General features: G+C 38.9%; 1 protein-coding gene across 1 annotated transcript in view; it reads right to left on the reverse strand.

Annotated features, from left to right (window-relative positions):
• LOC102293339 (gamma-aminobutyric acid receptor subunit beta-2) overlaps positions 1-19,670 on the reverse strand; it is a 69,392-nt gene extending 49,722 nt beyond the window's left edge. The window contains exons 1-3 of the mRNA XM_005942255.3: positions 18,592-19,670; positions 18,357-18,454; positions 17,748-17,815 (exon numbers count right to left, since the gene is read on the reverse strand). Coding sequence (XP_005942317.1) covers positions 17,748-17,815; positions 18,357-18,454; positions 18,592-18,674 — 249 coding nt within the window. The 5' untranslated portion in view covers positions 18,675-19,670. The remainder of the gene's footprint in view (positions 1-17,747; positions 17,816-18,356; positions 18,455-18,591) is intronic.
• Positions 19,671-21,795: the final 2,125 nt, after the last annotated feature.

Genomic DNA, 21,795 nt, shown 5'->3' on the forward strand with positions numbered 1-21,795 from the left:
GAGATGTGGAACAGTGTGGTTAGTTTGCAGAAAGGAATTGTGTGTGTGTGTGTGTGTGTGTGTGTGTGTGTTTGAGTGTGTGTCTGTGTGTTTGGGCTTCTGTAAGCATGCGTCTGTTTGTGTCTGTGTGTGTGTGTGTGTGTGTGTGATGTGGTGGTGGGTAGTTAGAACAAAAGTTAGGTACGGTGAAACATGAAGAGTGAGAAGAAGAAAAACGAGAGATATGAATTAGGAAATGACTTGCCGTGGGAGCTTTTATTATTGTAATATGTAAAATAAGATGCGAATAATTTTGTGCATGGTGTTTGTATTATGTGTATTTGTAATTGTGAATTTTGATATTTAAATAAAGTATTTTATAAAAAAAAAAAAAAAGAAAGCTCAGTGGAACGGTAATGCAAATTGCTTTTATTCTCACTGCTCTTCATTCCCAGTCAGCACCAGCTATGACCTCCCTCTGAAACATTGTCTCCCCTCCATTTTTATTTCCTCATCTCCTCCAACTATTTATTTTTTTCTTATTTCATGCTATTTTTTTCCCATTTGAGCTCAGATTTTCCCCACTCCTTTGATGAATATCCTTCCATCTATTTCCCCTGGAGCTTTTCCTCTCTCCCTAGATTCTTCTCTCCATCTTTCTTAATCTCAGAGGACTTCTTGTTGCATTTACTGCATGTGGTTTGGGAAATAAATAGGTGGGAATTCATCAACGGGGAATTTTAATAGCTGGTATCATGATCACTAAGCAGATGGAAGCCATCTTGAGAACATGAAATTTCCCCTTGTGGGACTAATAAAAGTATCTTATCTTATCTTATCTTATGACAGGTGGTGCTATATGAGTTCTGTAGCTGTTCAATTCCATTAAGGATTCTGATTTAAATATCTCCTCTCCAGTTTATTCCCCCAAACTGTATATCCTGCATTCAGGTAAAATCAACCAAATTTTGACTGAAAAAAACACAAAACAATGATTTTCATATTTAACACATTCACCTAATTTTGTTTAAATTTATTTCTGAAGTCAAGTAACCTTGAATACTGGGGTTGAATACTAAAGCATCCTGACTGTAAGGCCTCTGTCACTCTTTCTGCTTCATTTTCTTTGTTCTTCCTCTATTTTGCAATATCTTTAGTGAGGACGAGAAGTGATCACTTCGCCACTCACCCATATGCCCATACTGTAGTACACCAGTACTTCAGTTCCTCCAAAAAAGCCCTCCAACAACAAGTGGCTTTCAATTTCCTGTCTCCCATGGCCCTCACCCCATCATCGACAGGGTACGGGAAACCTGGAATAGGGCACAGCATTTCTAAAGAAGTCTAATAATAAACATCCATCCCTCCAGAGCAGAGTGACATATATTTCTCAGTCTGGGGTGATCTGTCTATGGAGTCCTTATGATTCAGAGCTGTATCTAGAACAGCTTGCACACTGCATGGAGTAAATAGGCAACAGGAAACCACACAAGGGCTGCTGCGGGGGTTTTGTTTGGCCTGTTTGCTCCAGAATTAATAACACTAGTATTTGTTTATAGGTGGTCAAGCTGAGAGAAAATACATATAATGTAAAAATATATCAAACAGATGCAAAAAAAATAAATGAGTTTTTTTAAATCATATTTTTCAGTGATTAAACCTCATAATCACAAGTGTAAGCAAATTTAAGGGATTCTTGTAAAATTTTCCCAAATTATTAGGACCAGTATTATTAGTGTTCTCTTGATTAATACATGAGATTGGAGTGATAAGAGTAGTAAATGTGAGTTTATTAGACAGAGTATGATCAATTTTGTTTGTTGCTCAGGTCTTGAGATTTAATTTCTATGAGGATATTTATCTGACCAAAACTGTTTATACTCTTTTTATATATAAAATACATCATCTGGTCAAAATCCAGACGATGTATTTTAATAACTGCCAGATTCTTGTTTGTTTACTTTGCTTAATCTTTCTTTCCATCATGTAGCTCCTGTCTCTCTATTTTGTCTCTTTCTGTATGTCACCCATTTTCCCCCTCTATACTTTTCATCATTTACTTTGGCCTGGACATAGCTTTCAAAAGCGATCGCTGAAGGTGAATTGAATTTAGAGGAACCTTTATTTCCCAGAGTTCTCCCAAAGCAGAGGTTAAAATCTTTGCCAGTTGGCAGCTGTGTAGCGTAACTGACTACATACAATTTATTAGAGACGATTGGAGCATCTGCAGGCCCTTTTGCATCCCCGGAGAGTAGTAGAGTGGAGTGGCAATTCAGAGAGGGGGTCAGTGGGGGGTGATGGGGAAGAGAAGAGAGGACAGAGTAGGACGCAGATTATTAGGGTGCTTTTGAATTTCACTGAAAGACAGGGTGTAGCTGATGGAGCTTTCAATCTCATTCACATCAGAAGGCTAGCTAGCCAAAGAGATGAAGGGGAAAAAAAATTAGTCTGTCTCAGTGCATGTTATTTGTTCCACTTACCGCTCCTGCTTTCAAAGATTGCATGTGTGGGTTTTGGGTGGGGGTATGTGTGTGTGGGCAGGTATATGTGTGTGACCTGCATGTCTCATGAAGCTAAATGTGTGGTGCACACTGCATGCATATACTCATTTGAAAACTTGTCAAATATCTACCTTTCTGATGCTGCTGAGGCTCTCTACAACTATCCTTTTACTACAGCACATATACAATGCACATAGAAATACGCTGATCTACTGGACTCCAGCATCTCATGCATTATGGACGTTTGGGGAACTGAGGAAGAACCTGTTTGTTATTCAAGTTGTGTAACAAGAAGTACACAGCACACATACACATTGTCAACAGTGAGCTAATGCAGTATATAGACATCTCCAGATCGAAGGAAAATATACAACCACAGTGAGCATAAAAAAATTGGCTATAAAGATATGCATGACCCACAAATACAGTTTATTCCAGTTTACCTATGTAGCTAGGAGCAAATGTCTCTTTCTTTTTTCATGCACATAGTTTTGTGACTTCAGATTTGATGGTCTGAATACAGTATCTCCTTGAGCTAGGATACCCTTGAAGAAGCAATATTTCCTCACAGCTGGATTGACCTACAATACACACAGGGGTGCTTTAGGGGTGTCAGTGCCAAAATGTATGTATGTGTATGTGGAGCAATGCCATACAAGGATAACACTAGAAATGTGTTATTGTGGACCATATTTCTATCTGTCTTGACAACACTACAAAAACATATAAAATATCAGTGATGGGAAGGGCATAAAGTGGAATGATAACTGCAAAGCCATTTTAAGTACGAACAAATGATGATTTGAAACAGATGACCTACATACTTGAACTTGCATTGCTTTCACTGAAACTAAATGTAATAGGTTGCAAATGTATCACTTTTTAGGAAGATGTAAGTCCATATATGATAGTGCAGGAGAGATCCTAAGCAAATAGATCAGTTTGAATTGTTTTGCGAACTATATTTGCCATCATGAATGTATACCATTAATAATCTCAGATGAGCATCAAGAAGCCTTAATGCTCAAAGGGCTCTACAAACAAAAATACAATTCAACATTTTTTCATATTTCGCCTTCCATTTAAAAATATTTAAGTATCTGCTTCAAAAAGTACATAGAAGACAGTAACAGATAAGTTTCTTAGATTTGTGTGCATTTACTAACACACCAATTAGGCATTCAAAAAACATTGAACTTTGATATTTAATTAATAATAAAATCTCCTTTGGCCACAGTTACTTAAACATGAACTTTTATTCGGAAACTTTAGTCATGCATACTATTCAAGATGACTATAGGGCAATCCGTTTTCACACAGCTGTGTTAGTGAAGCCATATTCTTTGAATGTCCAATGTGAATAAGTCCCTTGAGATCATGTCTGTTTGGTTAAGGTTTGAGGTCTTACATGGCAACTGCAAAAGGCTGAATATCTTTGTGTGGTTTGATCTGCCTAATGCTGATTTCAACTGAGGATACTTTTGGAAAGTGGAAGGAGTGCTTCAAGGACTTCCTTAATCCCATCGACAAGTTTTCCCATAGAGGAAGCAGAGTTTGGGGACAAGGGGGATGACTTGTCCATCACAGGGGGTAAGGTCACTGAGCCAGTTAAACAACTCCTTAGTGGCAGGCCCCCTGGGGTGGATGAGATTTGCCCTGAGCTGCTGAAAACTCTAGATGTTGTAGGGCTGTCTTGGTTGACACACTTCCACAATGTTTAGTGGAGATCAGGTGCAGTACCTCTAGATTGGCAGATTAGGGTAGTGCTTCCCATTTTTGAAGAAGGGGACCAAAGGATATGCTCCAACTAGAGGTGGATCACACTCCTCAGCCTCTATGCCAGGGTGCTGGAAAAGAACTGGTCATGTCCATGGTCATGGAACACTGGAACACCTCCTTACCCCCTCAATGATACTTTAGAGTACATGACATTTTGCCCAAGTGGTCTACATGTGTTTTGTGGATTTGGAGAAGGCATTCGACTGTTTCACTTGCGTGTTCTGTGAGAGGTGCTTTGGGAGCATGCGGTATCTGTCCCGCTGCTAGGAGCCATTCGATCCTTATATAACTGTTTGAAAAGAATTCTTTTGTTTATCTACAATTGTAACTTCGACAGTGATCTCACAAATTCCTAAAGGTCTGATGAACATTTTAAGCCATTGCAATGTGCAGAAAACAACCTTTATTTCATATATGGGAGTGACAAAAAGTACAGTACTTTCTTCTGGCTATCAAGTTGTACCACCATTTATCAATCAAGAAACTGTTAGTATTGCAATATAAAATGTATTTGTTTTGTCCGTTCTCTCTAAGCTTTTTTTTTCTTCCCCCTCTTTCTCATGATCTCCCAAATGGTCATGGCAGAATCCTCCCTGATAGCGGTTCTTCCAGAGGTTTCTTCTTTCCCTTCTCATTGTCACCAAGTGCTTGCTCATAGGTGTTTGCTCAACTGATTGTTGGGGGTTTTCCCTATAATAGTTTCTTTGCCATGTAATATAAATTACATGTTGTTGTTAATGGAATTGAACTTAGGAAATGTACTTATTATATTATACATACATAAACACAAATCACAGTTAGAGAGAGAAGTACGAGAGAGAGAATCTGCAACAGCAAAAGGCAAAGCCCTTCAAAAGACTCATTTCATACTTTATCACAGCTGTCCATACAAGGTTGAATAAGATAGAAATTGTTTCATGATTCATATTCAACATGGGTGCTGGACATAAAACTCCCTTTAATGGCACAACAGGCAACCACAGAACTTGTTCTATCTTGTTGGAAACAAATACGAGAGGGAAAATCATACCTAGCCCATACCTAAGACTATGATCAATAAGCTTGTATTGTCTGTGTTTTGGGGTTTTTTGGACCGAAAACTGGCCATCTAAATTTAAACTAAACTTGTAACTTGCATAAAAGTAACAATGCTAAAATGCTTTCCCATAAGACAGAAGTGAGAGCAAACATATCCTTTAGGCCAAGTGCTGCATTACACCGCTCAGCGCTATCCCATTATCAACTCTGTGCCACATTCAGCTGCTGTGAAAACCAATCCACACCCCCTGGTTCTCCTGCCAAGCCATTATCAACTTCTCGTATTTTGACAAGCTGCGATAAAGTAGAATATAGTCCTGTGCTTCATTGACAGCTAGTATCATGAGTTTTCACACACTGTAAAATCTATGTTATTGCCAGACATGAAGCAAATCATGTGACCAACAGTCAAATTTATAGCAAAGATAAACAGTCACAAACACGTTAATAAATCTGTTTAATCAGAGAAGGAAGAAAATATATACACACAAGAATATACACAAGGAAAAAAATATTGTAACTTTGTAATTGCTGGCTTCATGTAAGGTTTATTAAAAGATTAGCGTCAAGAATCTTCCAAATAACTTTCTCATTTGGTTTGTTATACATTATAGTTATTGCAACTGACAACATTCTCAGTTGGTTGGTAAAATGTAATAATTTTAATGAAATAGTGATTCGATTTTGACTCCTAATGTAGCACCCCGGTAAGTATTACTGTTGTATTTAAACAGGTATCACTGAATGGATCATTATTCTCTGATAATAGGAGAAAAAAAAAACCCAGCGTTGTTAAGAATTTTTGCGGCGGCTGTACTACAAAGCAAGTTTAGCATACCCAGGATAACTTTGTCTTATCTGGGCTCAGTTATCTTAATACTAGCAATTCAGCAATGTGGTCACACTATGGTGGTTATCAAATGTAGACTCAGCTTGCCTATAAATTTGGATTAAAAGTCAGCAAATGCAAATAGTTATCCTGTTTTAGGATTAAACCACTGTATCTCTTAGTGGCCACGCTTTTGTACACACTGTATTTTAATGTATGTGAATAACATCTACACTAACAATAAACTGAGAGTAAGAAAAAAAAAGACTTGTGTCATTTTCCTTGTCTTTATGTGATTCAACTCAAATGTTTTAACTGCTGTGGTAAGGGTAGCCTGTGAAATCATTGTTTACCTCAAATGTCAGGTGTGAAGTCCATGTCTATGTGTTATAATTAACACTTTTCAATTGTGTTTTGGTCAAGGTGTTTACAATGTCCATCTTACAAAACATTATATATTGCTAATCAGAAAGAAAAACAAGAACAACACCTTTAACACTTAAAAAAAACTTTAGTCCCTATTACTGTCCTATCACTGGGAGATAAGGGGTCTTCCGTGTATGGTTATGTTATTTTCCTGAGCACTGATTGGTCAGTAGAGGGTGACTGCTAATCCTTTATCTCAAACATTACCTACTGTAGTGCAGGTGCTTAACTGGCTTTAATTCATCAGTCATTATAGAATTATGAAAAACAAAAACAAACAAACAATTGTATATTACATATTATTAGTGTCTTATTTGCTTAGTTCTGATGACTATAAATGTCATCTGACTTTTATAACCTGTAACCTTCATGTCACTCTAAAATGTTGCCCTGCTGACATGTTTAACTTTGTTCAAAAGGTTGTACTAAATGTGAGTGGCTACGCTGTGTCGTATTGTTCCCTGGATAATTACGGCATCTTTCTGTGTCATGACCGTTCTTGTTTCATAATAGACGTTTTAGAAAAAAAAACATATTTTTACCCTTCCCTCTCGTCCAATTTTTGGGATGCATTTAAAGAGAACAAACACATACAAATAAAGAGAAGCAAATCTCTGTAAATGTGTCTGGCACCCTGTGCATCTGGAAACACTGTACAGAGCTATTTTGTTGTTTGACAACAGGCACTAAAGCAAAGACTTGCATCTGCACTCTCACACACATCATTTTGACCTCTGGTAGGTCACTGCGGTGGGATGAGCCAAAATGAAGCAATCTCCCTGCACTCACACTTCATGGGATATCATACTGAGTGTGTCAGTCAGAACATGTTACTTGATTAACAACCTAAAAATAGATCCCACGCAGTGATGAGTGTTATCCCTGGTACACAACACTCAACAGCAATGCTTACACACTAACACTCATATTTTGAACACACAGTCGATCATGATTCAACTCGTGCCCTTCCTATTAAGAAAAAGAGCAGGCAAAATGGAAAGTGCACCCAAATGTGGCTGTGACTATGAGTATTATATGCATCTGTCTTGGCTTTTCTGTAACACAACTTCAGTGACACAACATACTGTGCAGCTCTCAGCTTTGAAGATAAATGTGTGCACAGTAAACTGTGAGTGTCAGAGACATATCATACCATCTTTAATGCATAAATAGTCACCTGGCATCCAGCCATGACAGCATATGGCTAAAAAAATGTTTCAATCAAAGGAAAATAGCTGCCACTAAACATTTATCACTGATTAACACTGGGAATTAAGTAATTATATAGGCACAGCGTCTTTGGCAAAAATAACACTAGCTTTGAGGAATCTGAGATTAGACCTGTTTGTGTCCTAGTCCAGTCCATTCCACACTGTGCTGACTGTCTTAGTTTCAGCAACTAACAGGATTTTAAGAATATTCATCAGTATGTGGGGTTGAATAAAAAGGTTCTAAAGCTCAGCACATAGTTCATGCTACATTTTCTCCTTGGAAGTCTAGGACTAAACTTGCAAATCCTCATTTGTGATTTAAACATGGAATTCAAACTTGTGCAAAGAGCTCTGAATGTGACCCAATCTTCATGTGCAGGATGATGCCTGGCGTGGAGAGTTTTCTGCTGCACACAAAAAATCAAACAGCAGTCTCCAAAAAAAGAGTCCACAATGTCCAAACCTGAAGGCAGGAGAATCACCAGAACCATGCTCATCAACTGACTTTGTATGCAACCACACAAGCCATCTTGGGTTTATTTCCTGAAAGCAGATGGTTGATTGTACTGTCACTCCTAATTTGTCTCTCCAAAGGTGAGTCCATAAAAAGTTCAAAAGAAATATGTTGTGATATTTTTTGCTCGTTTTTGTTTTAACGAATAAACTAACAAAAAAAACAACAACCATTGAGCAGGTGTGCGAAAACACTACAGTAATACACACAAACAAATAGAGTAGTGGGACCACTGAACTGAGAGATGCCTGCAAAAATGGTAGGCTAGCCGATTAACCCACTTTGATTTGTAACTCTGTCTAATCCCCCCTGCAGCAGGGCCTCAGCCTTGTGTCATTATCAAATAGGCAAAGAAAAAATGAAAATGAGAGATACACTTTGGAGGGAGAGAGAGAAAGAGAGAGACAGATGGGAAAATATAACAGAGCAACATAATATAGGGGTAGAAATTATTACCTTGCAATACTCAATAGAACAGTGGCAATATGCTGTTAAATCGCCCTGCTCTGCCCACCGACACGAAAACAAGATGATGTTAGACCTACTGCTGCAGGGAATGTGCTGTTGTCTGAACATCCAGCCCATCATTCTCTGTCACAGGCAGCAGTGAATCAGATGCTTAACTAGTGAGCTTGTTTAACCTGAGGGAATTGATTACATGCCTTCCTTCCTTTGACATTTAGAGCTATGGTACTAATTGTACAATATGCAATGTCTGTAATATTAATAGCAATCTAAGAAGTACATTTCTGGTGCATGTGTGGATACAGTGATGGGTGTATGAAACTCAGCTGATATTTCAAAGATAACCAGATTTGAGTTATATCAAGATGTGAAAATGCAGTGGCCAAACACTTAAAGGATTCCTCCATGTACAATTTAGTGTACCCATGGGACACCCAGCTTTTAATATTTTGAGAAGTTTTAGTGAATTTGTTTTTTTTGCATTTGCAAAAGTGTTGAACTCCATATGTTCCTTTCTTTGTTCTGCCTATCCAGTTTCCTTAACAGGAAAGAGTGCAGAGAGGCAAAGTGCAGTAAGACAATGGTATTCTGGCAGTAAATATATCCATCTTTGCTGTTTAGCTTGCATTCAACCCAGCACAGAAACTTTTTAACAGCTTAAGGTTCAACACTTTTAACCTTATGATGGAACAGGATGAAAAGTGAGAGGCTAAGTATAGCAAGGCTGTGAACTGTGCCTAAACTTTGAACTTAATTAAATACCATCCATCCATACGTACATGTTCTTCCACCTATCTGGGGCTGGGTCACAGGGCAGGAGCCTAAGCGGATAACCACCACCTCCAGTTTGTCCGTGGGAACAAGAAGGTGTATTCAGGCCAGCCCAGCGTGTCCTGGGTCTGCCCCATGGCCTCCTGCCGGTGGGACATGCCCGGAACACCTCACCGAGTAGGCGCCCATGAGGCATTCTCATCAGATGCCCGAATCACCTCAACTGGCTCCTTTCGATTTGTAGGAGTAGTACTATGAACCCCTCCCGGATGGGCAAACTCTTCACCCTATCTCTAAGGGAAAAGCTAGGTTTCCTTCGGCGAAAGCTCTTTTCTGCTGCTTGTATCCGTTTACTTTTTCCTTTCAGTCGTTACACAAAGCTTGTGACCATTGGTGAGGGTAGGGACATAGATTGACCGTTAAATCGAGGGCTTGGCTTTTACATTTAGCTCTCTCTTTAGAATGACGAACTGATGGACATACCGGCATTTTTGCAGTCACTGCAACAATCTGTCGGTTGATCTACTGCTCTTTTCACTCGTGAGCAAGACCCCGAGATACTTAAACTCCTTCTTTCAGTAACTCATCCTTGGCCTGGAGTGGGCACTCCACCTATTTCCAGCTGAGGACCATGGCCTTAGACTTGGAGGCCACCACCTAATGAAGCCAACAGAACCACATCATCTGCAAAAAGGGATTGTTAGACTGCCCAAGTGAAAGCTTTTCAACACTTGGCTACGCCTAATTAAATACAGTGATCGAAAAACTACTTTTGAATCATAACTCGGGGCTGAGGACAGGTTTTGTAAAGACGAGTTGTGTGATTTTAAAAAGATACCTGCAGTGAGATGAGAAATAATGGCAAGCTAACTCCTTAGTCCCTATTTAGTCAGACATCTTTGTACACACGGCTTAAGAGATTTCGACTGCACAAAAACCTGTGGTAATCTTGTCATGGGGACAGCTGCTCCATCTTTCTCTCCTCCCTCCTCTGCCTCTGACTATTTCCTGTGCTCTCAGTAATATAATATCACTTTCAGCCGTGTCATTCTTTCTTCATGCCCACCAGCCACTGTTTTTGAATTTTCCTGTTGCTTCTTGACACTGATCACAATGACCTCTCTTTCTACCTTATCTGAAATTAATAAAACAAAGAAAACATTTTCCAGGTTGCCTAAGTTGTCTTATTCCCGTGTTGCTGCAGCCTTCACTGTGTTCCACTTGTCTGTACCTGCTTATATGATCATCAGCCTCCTTTTTGATTTACTGCCTACCCACGGCATTTTAAATGTGTTTGCTACATCTGATTGACTTTGGTTCCAACTGTTAGCTTGCTTATTGAGCAACTAAATACTCAATCTTCTCTACAGTTTCAGGCTACACTCAGCAATCCAGATTGGAGATCCTTCAGCACTCTCTTTATAACAGTTGTTGCTAGGCAGTTGTGTCAAGGCGCTCAGTTTGGTACTACTTTAGTTGCTTTTAATTGCTATTAGACACTGTGTGAATGGTAAGTGGTCTAGTTAAGAAATATGTTAATTTGTTAAATTTGCAATTGTTTTTTAAAAGATAACACGAGTGGAAATCTTTGTTTTTATTACTGTAAAACATTTTAGGATAACATTTAATAAAATTGCATTACAAGTGCTTTTTGACGTCCATGTCCTGTCTCTGAAACAATCAATACTTAAAATAAAGAAGTTTAGTAATGAATAATTCCAGCTAGTTTCCAAAATATGTGAACACTGATGGAACATGTATTACTTGCTTTGTATGTGTTAAAGAATTTAAATTTACTTTACATACTATATTCATAAAGCCAACAAACAGAGTCTTAAGGCTCTGACACGTGTTTTTTTTTTACCCTAAACTTATTGGTATTTTATTGGTGACGCACATCCTCGGTGATCACTTTATCGTGTACAGTGCTCATCAAAAGAGGAAATTCCTCATTTATGTTTATTCTGTTCAAGTTTTACATTCATTTTCTTAATCTCCCTGATGAAGAGGATCATTTAGAACCTTATTTCTGTTTACCTGCTTTATTATATTATGGTCTTATCGCAGAAACACAATTATTAGCTTCAGCCTCATTTATATTCTGCTAATAGCTTCTGCTAACACCTACCTGTAGGTTATGTGTTCTTATTGTTGACATAAAAAAGTAATCATATGTTGTGTACATAAACACCCACATAAATTATGCCTTTTTTTAAACAAGATTCAAGTGACCCATGCTTTAACTGTAAATAGATTACTAAAACTCTATAGACTGGCATCCATCCATCTGTTTTCATAACCATGTATCCAATTCAGGATCATAGGCAGAGCTGGAGCCTATCACACATAGGAAATAGGTGGGGGACACCCATGACAGGTTGCCAGTCTACCACAGAGAGACAGCGACATGGGTATAGGTGTGAATGTGAGCAGTCACAACTATACAGCCAAAATAGAATCACTTATTACCATAATATACACGTCTTTGGACTTGTGACAAAGGTTGGTGCACTAGGAGGGAACCCACACATGCAGAGGGAGAACGTACTAACACACAAAAATGCCTCAGAACCTAGAATCTTTCTCCAGTGAGGAACAGGGTCATCACTAAAACACAATTTCATCTCCAACATCCTCTGCACAATGTCATATTTACTTGTTGTTTTCTATGCAAGGTGAAGAATTTCCATTTCCGTTTTATGTTTTATGTTTTTCCTCTTCATGCTGATTAGACAGAGGAAAGTCATGGCCAGATTTACAGGTGGAAAGAGGTATCACAATGAAAACTGCCATGAAAGAAAATATTAAGAGAGTGAGAGGGTGGAGAATATTCTGTGACACAAGGGTTTCTGTCTGAAGAACAAACTATACCAAGGAAACAGGTTACACCTGGAAGCAGTGGGAGAGACAAGTGAATGCCAAGGACAAGAACTTATTAGAAAAGTACAGTTCAAAATGCATCACAGCTTAATAATGAGGGAGTTGAAAATATTCCCTGTGAATATAAATGTATGAGTAAACACGTTTCACTAAAATACTCACTGTGATAAATATTTTTATTTGGACTGACCTCCATATCAGCCTTTTTTCCCCTTTCAAACTTTTGCTACAATAAGAGTAAACAAACCTGAAAGTATTCACAAATAAATTATAAGCTTTTCCTACCAAATAACATGGTAGCATCAATATAAAATGAAGGAGGTCTTTTATTTCCAAATGTGTTCTTCTATTCATATATCAAGGTTGTTCACAATTCTTACATAACATTTTCCAGTGCTTTCATAATCAGCTGATTAAATACTACAAATTAAGGATGCTTCAGATGTTGTAGGTTTTGGAAGCAAAAGTTACTGTGGCAGACTGCAACGCACAATGCAAACCTGCTATGCATCTGTCCATAGTCTCTTTTAGCTTATAAAGTAGTTTTATGGCCCGCAACTGTACAATTATTGTGTTCAGCTTGTTTTCTTAAATAAATAAAAACCCTGAATGTGACCATGGGTGCATTTGTCTGGACTCTGGTCTCTTGCATTATTCCAACAACTTCACTGAGGATCTGTTAAAATACCAGTTTATGAGATGAGACATGACTATAGACCAGCGAGGGCTTTGGATTTGCGAATGTATGCATGTGCATGGGAGAAACACAGACACACTGTACTTCTCATTAAAGACATTTTAAGTATGTCCATGTCTGTTCACAGACTGAGGATAAGAAGTCACTTCACTACACGAGGCACTTCAATGAGCTTTTAGCAAGTGTAACTTTTAATAAAGACGTTTTGATTAGTTATAGCCTTCCCAAAGTTAGAGGCATGGTTATAACTTTTACACTGAAAAAAGAAGATTTTTTTTTTAGTCATTTTAATCAAAGTATGCCATCAAGTTGCAAAATTTCCAACTCAAATAAATATTACCAATATTTTCTAAATAGCTTGTTTCAAATTTATATCTGAGCAAAGACGATTTAATAGTTTCACATTTAATTTGACACTTTGCACACCAAAAAACATTGGTGTGTCTTCACAAATTCACACATTTTGATTGAGTTTTAGCACATTTCTTTTTATTTCCTTCCACAAATGAAAGGTGTTTCAGTTTGTGAATCTTCACACATTGCTTCTTCGCTTCCATTAGTTACTATGCAACAACCATGGAGCAGGAGTGTGGGGGTAATTGGAGTACTGGCAAAGCCTGCAGCAATCAACCTGTGTATAGCTTTGGTGAAACCCTGCCAAAGTGTGTGGGCTTTGACAAAAAAAAGACAATAGAGCTGATGTATTCTTTAATGAAAATAGATTTAGTGGCGCTCATTATTTTCTAAGATTACATGACACCCATCAATTGGTTTAACCTTATTATGATCTGATTAAGCAGATGTTTTCTTCCCCACTGACATTTTATACTAAGTGTTCTTCAGTGTTCAAACCCATGTCATGGAAACCTATTTAAACTAATACTGACACGGTTGAACATTCCTCCGTACGTCATCTGCTCATTGGTACACAGCTCTATCCAGATTACTGAAGGTGGCTGTGACATAGATTTAGACATATCTATAGAAGCAGGCTTAATATCATTTTAAAGCTCTTAGGTCTGGGATGAGATATTGTGCAATACCACATAAGTGCTATCACAATCTTTCTTCCTTTTTAATATCATGTGGTAAGCAATAATCTCCTGCCTTTCAGCCAACATCCATTATAATGTATCTTTATGATATATAGTATAAGCGGTAGAGTTTTCCGTACAGTCTTCATGCATTTACACCAGACGTGCTGAGAGGTGGTACCAAAATTGAAGGGGGTCTGAAGTTTGCAGTCCCTCTCCAACAATCAATAAGCTCCTTTCGACCTTTATGTGCATCAATAATGGTATTTCTGCCTTTTGGAGGGGGATAAGAACTTTTCTTCATCCTCAGACAGGAATATTTCTCTCCTGTGAAAACTGCTGGCTTAAACTTCAACTGCTCAGGAGCTAAACCAAAAGTAAATATTGAGACTTGAGCAGCAGAGAAGCAGAAGACAATTACTGAGAGGATTGAAGGGAGATCTACTAATGCCTCTATATTCCCACTTAATTTCCACTATTTTTTCTATTTTTTATTTTGACCACGACATGAATCAAGGCTTGCAAGCCACTTGCCTTAGGTTGAATGTCTAACATGTCATTGGTATTCCGAGTGTGCGTCCCTCTCTGTATGTCCACCTCTGAGTCACGCAGAATGAACCCTCTGCAGCACTAGGTACATGACCTTCCCTCCAACACCAGCACCGCTGCTGGCTCTCCACATGGTAACTTGTTAATGTCAGAGCTCTTTCTCCTATCTGTCTCTGTCTCTCTCTCTGTCTCTTTATGTCACATACTGAAAAGTGAAAAATGTGACCCCTAGGTCTTAGACAATCATATCCAAAGTCCCAAGCCAAAGATTGTGACACTGGGTCCAAAACACAGGAACAAGTGACCTTTCACTGGCCACATCCTCTTCATTGTCAAGCCGCAATCCTTAAAAAACCCCAAACATGTAATATAGTTTTCTATATGGCACAATCATCAGTGAAGATATGCATGTACAGTTTTAATATTAAAACCCCTCATAAATATTATGAGGGGTTATGTGATGAATACCAGAGACGGCCACCCATGCTTAAAGGCTCTTTTAGGTTGAGAACTCATCTAAAGTGAGTTTGATGCAAATGGATCTATGACACTGAGGACAAATGCTGCAAAAGATGTATTTATTTTAAAAGGTCTTTTGCAAAATGTCAACAAATACATATGCCATCACCTGGTGTCTCTGCTTCAGATGTGAGGCCTCCAACATAGAGTAATGCCAGACTAGCAGATTCAATTGATATATACATACCAAAACATGGATGTTCTGTTCTAACATGAAGATAAATGCAGCTCTGCTGGATGCATTCCTCTGTGACATCTCTCCATTATCCTCGACCCTCAACCCTTTTCCGTTCAATAAAGAAAGTACACAGGGAGGTTCTATCCCTGAAATAAGTGGCAGACAGAGAGCCAGATGGGGTAGAGGAAATGGAAGAAAGGAAAGTGCTTCTACACCAGCTGCTATCCTGAAAAGTGGCTACATTTAGAGGAAGACAAGAGATCAAAGATGCTGAGACCATTACACACACATGTGGCCTCTTCTTTTTATGAGACTCCAGTGGGTCAGGTGGTAATGACTCTGCTTTCACATTAGAGGGTGTTTAGTAGGCCAAACCTAACAAAGGCTTCACATGATCAAAAGAAGCAGCTTTTTTGTGTTTAGATGGAGAGTGGGATTTTTTTTTTGTTGATTGTCCGTGTGGGGGTGCATGAATATAAATCCCAGCTGTGGTGTGCTTGTAGGCAAGAATAATGATGTTAGGTTAGGTCAGGTTTTTTTTTCTGAATGTTGTTGGGAGTTGAAAGTATTAGCAAAAATAGTTTTGGCACACCATGGTATCTAGCTCATAATCTATTACAGTTTCCTGATTTGCTTCCCGCACTGCTCCATGTAATCTAAATAACATAAATATCATTATTTACTTTCTAGCACTATTGTCATTTAATAATAAGTTCCTGCTGTTGTGCATTTTCTGAGAAAATATACAGAGAGGACACAAATTAAATGAAAAACCATGATGCTCGACCCCCACTGTACAGTGAGGTGATGTAACGACCTGTTATGCTGTGGGAACCTGAACCCTGCCATTTGGGTAGACTTGATCAAAATAGGAGAAAAGTATAAGGTTGTTCTAATAATAACTTTTTGCTACGATGAAACACTTCTATCGTGTCATCCTGGATGACAATTTCCCCATCCATAGGGCATAAGGGTCCTAATGTGGTTTAATGAGTTTGAAAATAATGTGAATCACTAGTAACGTAACACATGGTATGCTGTCCTTTTTTCCTAATCAGCCTGCATCTATAAATTGCATAAACATGTTCACATGCTTAGTTATTCTATAATTAATCTGGATGAGGATGGAAAGAACATCATGAATGCATTTGATACTTGAAAATACATCTTATTTTAGCACTTACAGTACAGTTCTGAACCTACACTCTTTTTAACAAGTACATATACATGAACAACCTCTATGTAAGGAAGCTTTCAACATCCTTCACACAGAGAAAACATGGCTTTAATTAAGAATTCAAAGCCACAGTCCTAGGCTCCAAAGACTTGCATTGTGTATGCATGTGTGTGCGTACCTGTGTATGTGGGTGTGTGTGTGACTGATTGTGCAAGTCCTCAAATACATGCAAATAGACATATTATCATCTGTTTTCTCACTCTTGCGAATCAACAGAGGCACGAAGATAACAACACAAGCGACAGTGTTTGGGTGCTGCAGCCCACAATTTCCTAGAGTGAAACATATGCAACATATCACAGATAGCAACACCAAAACAACTGCTGCAGCAGGACACAGCAAGACATTTCATGTAAAAGTTGTAAATACTAATGTGCCAGCTCCCACTGTTGAAGTAAAACATTAAAAGAAAAGAAGTTTAAAAAAAATGTAGGAGTGACAATGCACCTATCAAAAGCTAATGCATAACATCATAAATATCATTTTGGCCCCCTTTGCTTGGTGTATTATAAGTGTCAAGCTGACCTTCCAGTGTGATAAAATACATGTCTCTGTTTCTCTCAAAACCGAGGTGATGTTCTATAATATCGTCACTAGGAGGCGCACTTGTATGAAACTTAATCACCTCTCATAGCTACAGCTGCTGAAGTTCCTCCACTGTCACTATTACTGGCAAAATCCCAGCTTTGACAGACTCGTCAAAAACGATGTTTCAGAAAATCTTCTCAGCGTTGAGACTTTTGTTAATATCAAAACTTCCCTCAAGATAGATGGAAGTACACTGCAGGTGCGTGCCATGTATGCAGATTGAACTTTATTCCCTAAAACAATTGATTGTGTTAGGTTAGTGATGCTTGGCTGTGCAGCCTTTTTGCTCAGAAAATGAGGCTGCAATCAGCTTAAAAGACCAAAAACCAATCGTCCATCTATTCCAGTCAATTTAAAAGCTCCAAAGAGGTTTAATTCGTGTCATGACACACAATGATCAGTGGCTTTGAAGTCTCAAACTCACACCCACTGATTTGATCTGGCACGTTCACACAGCCTATGGTGGGCATCTCCCACCATAGGCTTAAGCATAACAGCTATCACTATCGTCACACACTGTCCCAAAAGTAGAGGTGATAATGGCCTACTTACCATATTGACTTCTGATACCATGTCTATGCTGGCTATATCTATATTCATTCCCACTCCAACCGGAGGACCTGGGCAGATGAAAACAAGCACACACACAAAAGAAGACACTGCACATCAGATGTAGCCCGAGTGATTCGCTGACATATCGGTTAATAATGAGTACGTGACTAGGAAGCAGACAGTTGTGAATTTAGCTCTTGTCAGCTGAATAATAGTTTACAGTGTTCATTTCGGGTGGGATTAGATGCGTTGGCCAGCAGTGAAAGTATTGGTATTGCCTCTAAAAGTTGCTGACTTTAGCTCAGATAGTTCTAATGTATTTCCGTGGCAATAAACGCCTGAGTTGGACATTAATATTCAGAAAAATGAGCAGATACTGTTTTTTCCCCAACTCTGGAGACTCGTCATTCAAATAAATGTGCTGGTGCAATTTATCATCCACATGTGTTCTGGCGTTAGTCGTATTTTATCTACACTGTCATTCTAAAGCTGATATATCCCCCCTCATTACTTGCTTAAAACTGCCCAGTTAACACATTAACTGTAATATTTCACAGGCTGACAACGCGCTGCCTTTAACATAGTACCGGAAAATAGAAGTACATTTACCTCCGAAATCTGGCCTCAATCGTATATCATAACCTTTTAACAGTCTGTCCACCGTTTCTTTGACCAAAGACATATTGCTAGGGTCACTGACACTGGCACTATGGACGAAGAAAACACAGAAAGAGACAAAATCAGATTCAAACAGGATATATTCTTCAAACAGAAGTGCCTAAGTATTTCCCATGCCGTCTGTAATACACTTAGTAAAACGAGTGGAGCATCCTCCGTCACTTACCTTTGAGCGCACACCATGGCCACAATGACGGGGAGCAAGCAGACGATAAAACACATCATTCTTCGTCTTCTGAACACTACCATATTTAAACTCTGTGTTTTTTCGCTCTTTTAGGAAAGACGAGGTCTAACTTATTCTTGCCAGCGCAGTAATTCCAATGCCGGGCGCATGCGTACTCCCGACCACAACACCGAGAGGCAGCACCGCTGCCGCTGATGGTACTGGCAAATCTAGGAGAAAATTTAAAGGAGAATCAAGACTTTAGGTTGCTCAGGGGCATATGGGGGTCTCCTCGTTTCTTTCCTTTTTTTTTTTTTTGTTTTGTTTGTTTTGGATATGCGTGAGAGAGAGAGAGAATGCGTGGGCGTGCGTTTTGATTTTTTACACGTTGAGCGGTTGTTTAAAAAGCGACAACTGTGATAGAAAAAGCGATAGTTCGACACTCGTGAGATTACTGAAAATTGTGGGTGTGGTTGTGTCTTTCCACTAGCTTTTTTTCCGGACATCAGTTAGCCAACTCGTCAGTCCCCGAGCAAACCACTGAAGGCACTAAATCTCTTTGCTCCTGCAGAGCAACTCGGCAGCTCTCAGTTGAAGTCTGCACGACACAGTTCATATTCTAAATTTAGCATCTTTGTTTGTGAAACAGCAGCACTGTGGTGAAGCATTTAACTAAATCTAGTTTTATAGATTCTGGAATTGGTCACAGACCTAAGCGTTGGCCCGGTGAAGAGGAAAGGATATGTATGATACGTTCTTAAACCAAAGATCTAATCGACATAGGATATGTGCAAATATTATCAGATATGAGTATACATCAGTGACATTGTTTGTCCAAACCAGGAGACAAAACTTTTCCTACAGCTGGGGTACACAACAGGTCCGCAGTTTGCTCAACGCCCAGAGAAAGAGAAAAAAAAGGCTTTCTATCCATGATGCTTAAACCAGTGAATTCAGTCAACCGCTCCCCTTTACATTGCCCATGGAGCTCTCTCTCCCTCTCTCTCTCTCCTGTATATCGTGTCTAAACCAGCAGTTGCTCACACATCGACCTCAACGCATTGAGGCCTCTGACAAAAAGAGCAGCTTGGCTTTACATTCTGGGAAGCGCCTTGCCAGCGCAGTGCCTCGAGGTTGGAAGCAGGTTTCATGGAGGAGAGCACTATGCGCTGAAGCTTGCACTCTGCGCGTCTCACACAGCCGTGCACGCTGGTGGCTCCACGCACCGGTAAGCAGGATGTGCGCCGCTGTGTAAACTCGGACACGAAGCGTCATGAATATGGTGGGATCAGAGGCAGATGCAAAAGGCAGTGAGCCCCGTGTAGGAGTCCAGTAGCGATTCACAGCTCTGTGTGTGTGTGTGGTGGTGGTGGTGGTGGGGGGATCCTGCCAGGAAGCTGCAGAATTTTCTCTTTAATTCAAAGCACAACTCTCTTCATATTGAGACTTCTATTCATTACTGTGAGTTATTCACATAAATCAATGGAATCCCTGTATTATCAAGACAACAAGTGCAATTGTTGCACCTTATTCGACCTGATGGCGTTTCTGGAACTAAAAATTGTGCAAAAAATCTGAAAACAAAAACCAAAGTACATTTAACTTAAAGTCTAAGCAAATCGAATAATAATCAGGGTATATTTGAAGCCCCATTGCACACATTGAAACTTTATCTGCAGGGGGCTGATATGACACGTTGAGAGACAAACATTAGGTTGCCAGATTTATTATTTATTTTTTGTTAATTCTATACAACCCCATACATCAAAACCAAACATTTTTTATTGCTGTAAGTTATGAAGTAGCTTGCATTTCACTACAGGGAGGTACAATCATTTCAATAGTCTTTAATGAACACTGGCCATTTGCAAATCATCTTTTGCACACAAATGCACAAATCCTACCTAAAAAAAAGAAAAAACCTGAACAAGTTTGAAGTTTTGCACATCAGCATTATGGGCTTTTGGCCTGTTTTACTAATAAGTCTTTGTACGGTTTTACACTGAAACACATGCACAGATGCTTTGGTCCTCATAAAGCCTTGAAAACTCATATATCACTGTGCTCCTCTTGGGTAGTAAACAGTTGGCATTCCACTTTACATGATCACCCGTAAGAATGTTTACCACCATTATTTTGGCTGAATTCATTCAAACTCAAATTATTTTTATGGTGCTTTAATGACTTTGTCCCCATTTTTGTCATCTGGAAGCCACCATAGATAAGTTTAATTGTGCTTCAAATCTGCTATAGTTGTAAGCTATTTATTTGGTCTTGCTAAAATTATTTCTGGCACAAAGCCCAGCTATAACTATAGACAAAAAAGGACGAAATTTAGGGACTTGGAAACTCAAGATGAACACATGGAAATACAGTTTTAGTTTAATGAGCTATCCTTTCAATACCATGATATGCAAAAGTATTCCACCACGCCACATTTCTTTATATTTTGTTGGGAATTTAGGAAATAGGTGAAGCAATTTATCGAAACATGCAGCCATACATGGAAAAAGAGTATATAAAGCAAAGAGTTTTTACGCATTTAACAAGCTTGAAAGTCAGTGTTTGGTATGGCAATCTGAACTTTTTATCTCTTAGGCAACCTTTATTGTCATTTCCTCATCTAGTTTTCAGGAATAGTTCTCCAGACTTCCTGAAGAAGACTCAAATAATTTCTTTAGATGTAGGGTATCTTTTCTTCATTTCTCTCTCAAGATGATCCCATAGTTCTTCAATAATTTTGATGTCTAGACTCTGTGGTGCTCATTCGATGACTGATAGTGTTCCATTGTGTGTGTGTTTTGTTTCGCCATCCAGGTATGCTTTTACTGCATTGGCAGAGTGTTTGGAATCATTGTTATGCTGAAAAATAAAGCCATTACCAATTGGATGCATTCCAGATGGTGTTGCATGACAGGTCAAATGTACTTTTCTGCATTCATAAATACATTAATCAAGATCCCCAAGACTACTTGTTGAATTGCAGAATCAGAAAGTCTGTCTCCTTGGAAGCAAAATCTAAAGAAATGGGTCAAGACTTTTGTGAAATGTTGTACTTGGTCACTTGCTGATAGAAATCAAAATGAACAAGAGCATAAATCATATGCTTTCTGTTGATTTTATTAGTTGGTATGTTTGTGCATTCAGAAATGGGCTTATGCATATGTTGGGTGTAACAAATGGTTCCTTGAGTTACTGTTGCCT

Source organism: Haplochromis burtoni, unplaced genomic scaffold (genome assembly GCF_018398535.1).
Source record: "Haplochromis burtoni strain Fernald_Lab_line unplaced genomic scaffold, NCSU_Asbu1 Contig_247, whole genome shotgun sequence".
Taxonomy (NCBI): Eukaryota; Metazoa; Chordata; class Actinopteri; order Cichliformes; family Cichlidae; genus Haplochromis; species Haplochromis burtoni.